This window comes from Pinus tabuliformis, chromosome J (assembly GCF_031772625.1).
Source record: "Pinus tabuliformis cultivar Carrire ecotype Pingquan chromosome J, CPIR1, whole genome shotgun sequence".
NCBI lineage: Eukaryota > Viridiplantae > Streptophyta > Pinopsida > Pinales > Pinaceae > Pinus > Pinus tabuliformis.
The window spans coordinates 1,194,788,397-1,194,793,101 of NC_142295.1; the positions used below are offsets into that span (position 1 = coordinate 1,194,788,397).

The 4,705-nt window shown below is 43.5% G+C and overlaps 1 protein-coding gene across 1 annotated transcript; it reads left to right on the plus strand.

Annotated features, from left to right (window-relative positions):
• Positions 1 to 2,028: 2,028 nt before the first annotated feature.
• Positions 2,029 to 2,658, plus strand: LOC149231378 (uncharacterized). The gene has a single exon (XM_089381611.1). It carries the CDS (start codon positions 2,029 to 2,031, stop codon positions 2,656 to 2,658), a length of 630 nt encoding a protein of 209 aa, XP_089237737.1.
• The last annotated feature ends 2,047 nt before the right edge of the window (positions 2,659 to 4,705 follow it).

Sequence of the window (4,705 nt, forward strand, 5' to 3'; positions counted from 1 at the left end):
CTATCAGCAAGAGGTATGGCGTCTCATAAATTCTTTTAAAGCTTATCACGTCTATTCCTAGGTTTAACAACATTGCTGCTGATACTATAGCTAATGTTGTAGCTAGGTTCACACCCCTTAGAGATGGTTTTTTTATTGAAATTATGTATAAACCAGAAGTACCAGACAACATAACTAACTTGAGCGTGTTCAATGATGACCAAAAGATTCTACAATTCATGGCAAACACAGAAGTATTCAAAGATGCAACTATTGACGAAGAGGAACATGAGAAATCACTACAAGATGAAGCAACTTCCTGGAAGGGAAATCCCTTACCTAAAGGGGTGGTGTCATTAGAAAATTTTTTCAACCTTCACAATTTTTTCAGAGGTTTGCCAAATACCATGACGCATAGTTCCACTCTCTTGCATGGGAAAGTCAACCTCAGAATAGAGTCTGACCCCAAGCACGTTAACTTGGGAACAGAGTTCACCCCGAAGGAAAGACATGGCTTCATCAGTTTATTTCGAAAGTACCACAATGTCTTTGCCTGGACTTATGATGACATGAAGACGTATGATACTCGGATTATTTAGCATGTTATTCCTACTAGAGAGGGAGTCAAACCATTCTAGCAGAAACTAAGAAAGGTGCATCTCGTGTTGGAACCCCTCATACAAAAGGAATTAAAGAAATTGTTGGATGCTCACATTATTTTTAAGGTCAGACACTCGACATGGGTATCTAATCTGGTGCTAGTAAGGAAAAAATCCAGGGAAATACACCTGTGCATCGATTTCTAGAACCTTAATCGAGCGTTGGACAAAGATAACTACCCAATTCCCTCCATGGAGAAAATCCTGCAAACCGTCTCAGGAGCTGAGGTATTTTTTCTACTACATGGATTCTCTGGTTACAATCAGGTTCTGGTATCAGAACCAGACTGGATTAAGAAAACATTCCGAACAAAGTGGGGGAAATTCACATTTCGTCGTCTGCCATTCAGACTCATAAATGTCGGGGCGAATTTCCATAGGGCTATGAGACATCACTTTTTGAGGGTTAATGGGTCAGAGTGTGGTAGTCTACCTGGACGATGTCACCGTTTTTTCAAAAAGAAGAAGTGACCCTCTACAGCACTTGAAACAGATCTTTGAAAGATGTTGGAAATATGGGATCTCTCTCAACCCTAAGAAGAGCATATTTGCAGTTTCAGAAGGAAACCTATTGGGCCACACCATCACTAAGAAAGGAATCACCATAGACCCTGACCGCGTAAAAGCCACAGTGCAGATCTTACAGCCGAACACCAAGAAAGGTATGCAATCTTTCCTGGGAAAAATTAGTTTCCTTCACAAGTTTATTTTAGATTTTGCGCAAATTGTTAAACCTTTACAAAACATGATAAAGAAAGATACGATTTTCAAATGGGATCAGGAAGAAAAGGAATCTTTTGATTGGATTAAGGAAGCTATTGTGGAAGCACCTTCCCTTTCCAGCCCCAATTTCAACAAAGATTTTATCTTGTACACTTTCACTTCAGATTCATCATTGGTTGCGGTCCTTACCCAAAAGGACTGCGATCACGATGAACGTCCTATATCATTCATGAGTATAGGACTCCAAGGGGCAGAGCTAAACTACCTAGACATCGATAAGCATGCTTATGCAATTTACAAAGCAGTGAAACACTTTAGGCCATACATCCTAAAGAATCACGTCACTGTGATGGTCCCCCATCCTACCATCAGATCCCTCTTTGTACAACAAGAGCTGGGGGAGAGAAGAGCCAACTAGATGACATCCCTCCAAGAATATGATTTAGAATTTAAGCCCTCCCACACTGTAAAAGGGCATGGTCTTTGTAAACTGGCCGCCGAGGCCACTGATCATCAGGACATGGAGTCTGATTGACTGGCTCAGGAAATAGAAGGATGGGAGCACGAGATTGAAATGTACCACAATGAACTCCTTAGCTCACACAACTCCTCATCATGGTATGCTGATTTAAAACAATACCTAATGTAGGGGTCTTTGCCTGAAGCCATGTCCGCTAAACAGAGGAGAGCCATCAGGCTTAAAGCTGCCTCATATCAAATGGTCCAGGGGAACCTTTTCAGGAAGCATCACCTCGGTGTGTTACTAAGATGTCTAGAATACGATGAAGCTCAATGGGTGCTGAAAGATCTACATGATGGACCAACAGGAGGTCATTATGTAGGCGACACCACAGCTCACAAGGTCATGCAGGCAGGTTTCTACTGGCCCACTCTTTTCAAAGACGCTCATGCCTATGTACGAAGGTGCCTGATTTCTAAAAAGCATGAAGGCAGACAAGTAAGGTCATCTGCTCCTCTGCAAACCATAGTAGTCGAGGAACCTTTTCAACAATGGGCTCTGGACTTCATATGCGAGATCATCCCTAACTCGTCAAAGCAACATAGGTACAGACTCACAGCGACCGACTATTTCACCCAATGGGTAGAAGAAATCCCATTGCGAAAGATTAACGATGATGAGGTAATATCTTTTATTAAGCAATACATCATGGCCAGGTTCAGTGTTCCAACCTCCCTTATTTTTGATAACGCTACTTACTTTTCATCTTTGAAATTGTATGATTTTTCTCTAGAAAATAGCATCGTGTTAAAACATTTGGCCAATTACTATCCCTAAGGAAACAACCTAGCATAATCAACCAACAAGAACCTCATTCGTATCATCAAGAAAACCCTGCTCTCGCAGCAGAAGAATTGGCACAATGCCCTCAGTAACGCTCTTTGGGCTGACCGGGTCACTCCCAAAACTTCAATCAACACATCTCTGTATTTCCTAGTCTACGGGAAAGAAGCCATCCTGCCACCCAATCTGTATCTCCCCACCCTTAGGCTAGCTCAAGAGTCACAAGGCACCTCGTGCCCATCCATTCAAAGCTGAATCGATACCTTGGTAAAACTAGAGGAAGAAAGGTCCAAAACTAAGGAGAAGTTCACCATCCACCAAGCTCAGATCAAAAGATGGTTCGATAGGAAATTTGCAGGGTCCCACAAATTTGAGGTAGGGGACCTCATGCTCAAATGGGACTGGGCTCACGAGGACAAAGGAAAACACACAAAGTTTCAGGCTTTGTGGGTAGGCCCATTCCAGATCATAGAAAAAATTGGTCATCACACCTTCAAATTGCAAACCTTGGGAGGGTGAGTGGAACCCCTCCCAGTGAATGGCCATGACCTCAAATGTTACTTCACCTAGCAACCCCAGAGTTGCTGGCCCCACCTTGTACTATAGTTTACCATTTATTTCATAGATAGTCGTCATTTGCTGCAAGTTAGTTTCGATTGCTAGTTTAATAGTTGTGTTTTGGAATAAGTCGATATGGCAAGTTAAAGTTAAAGCAGATGTGCACTTTGGATCCCATAGATGTTTTCTGGATCTGTTAATGGACCAAAGCTTAAGTCGTGACAAGAGTATTGTGGGCCGGATTGGTGACAACGGGGAACTCGATGGCACACACAGGTCCTCATTCGCGCCCATGTCAATCTATCCCAACTGCTTACATGGTCAAAATTCTTGAAGCCATTCTAGCTCACCCGCAGTCTAGGGAACGAAAGAGAAACTGAAGAAACTAGTAATGAGTATACATATATCCTAGAAAAACAATAAGGACTCTGAAAAACCAGAAACAACCTCTTTGCAAGTCAAATAAGTCAGGATCCCTCATCTACCCAGGCTTTAAGCCTTCATCAAATAAGTGCATATATGCACAGGAAAATAAGTTCCAATGAGCACCTACATCTTTTTCATAATAAGGGCTAAAGGACTGAGAAAGGCTTCTTGCACAAAGATGTGAAGCAACGAATCCGCTGGGGTACTGACCAGGCTCGCTGGTAGTGGAGCAACGTTCACGATTTCTAGGTAGTGACTCCACTGTGGTACTGTTTAGGCTTGCTGGCAGCGGAGCAACACCAGAGTACCATGACCACTATACCAGAAACACCTCAAATCTCATACTATAACTTCAGTTTCCCTTTTGGGTCCAAGACAACAGGAGGTAACACCCTATTGCGCTTGCAAATATCATTTCAGGCCGGTCGGGACAATTGACCAAGTTCGAAAGGGAGGCCCGAAATACCATCAGTGGGACCCAAAACTCCATGAAGTGATATTTACTTAAGTCCCCTTAAGCAAGGCCTATAAACGTTAGAGATCCTGGATTCTTCTAGGGAATCACCAATTGTTGTAGCTACTGCAACAACACCTCCAAAAATCCAGGCAACCATTAAATTTTTGGAGCCCCTACACCAGGTCTAAGCTTCGGCCCCGCTAGGTCCTGCCTGAAAGGTTCATCAATATCGGTAAACCTGAGGAGAAATCCAAGTTTTGACTAAGTTAATCCAAGTCACCAGTTCCCGCCTTGGTAGGTCGGTCGCAGAGTCGGAACACGACTATCACTAATAATTGTGACCATTGCGACCATAGTGACTCGCAGGTCGCAAGGTCACGTAGTCGCACCTCCATCCTCATAGCCATCTTGCGACGTTGCGACCTTCCGAGTCGCATAAGTTGTAAAGTCGCAAGGTCACCTTAATTCCCATCAGTCACTTGTGCGACTATGCAACTATGCGGCTCGCAAGTTGGCAAGGTCTCAAGGTCGCGCCACATACTCACATCCTCCAACGTGACCACGTGACTCATGTGACTTCACGACCTACGAGTCACAGGG

Bases quoted from the DNA above. Each gene is read 5' to 3' on its own strand.
- LOC149231378 (XM_089381611.1), top strand. From the start codon at position 2,029: ATGTCCGCTAAACAGAGGAGAGCCATCAGGCTTAAAGCTGCCTCATAT.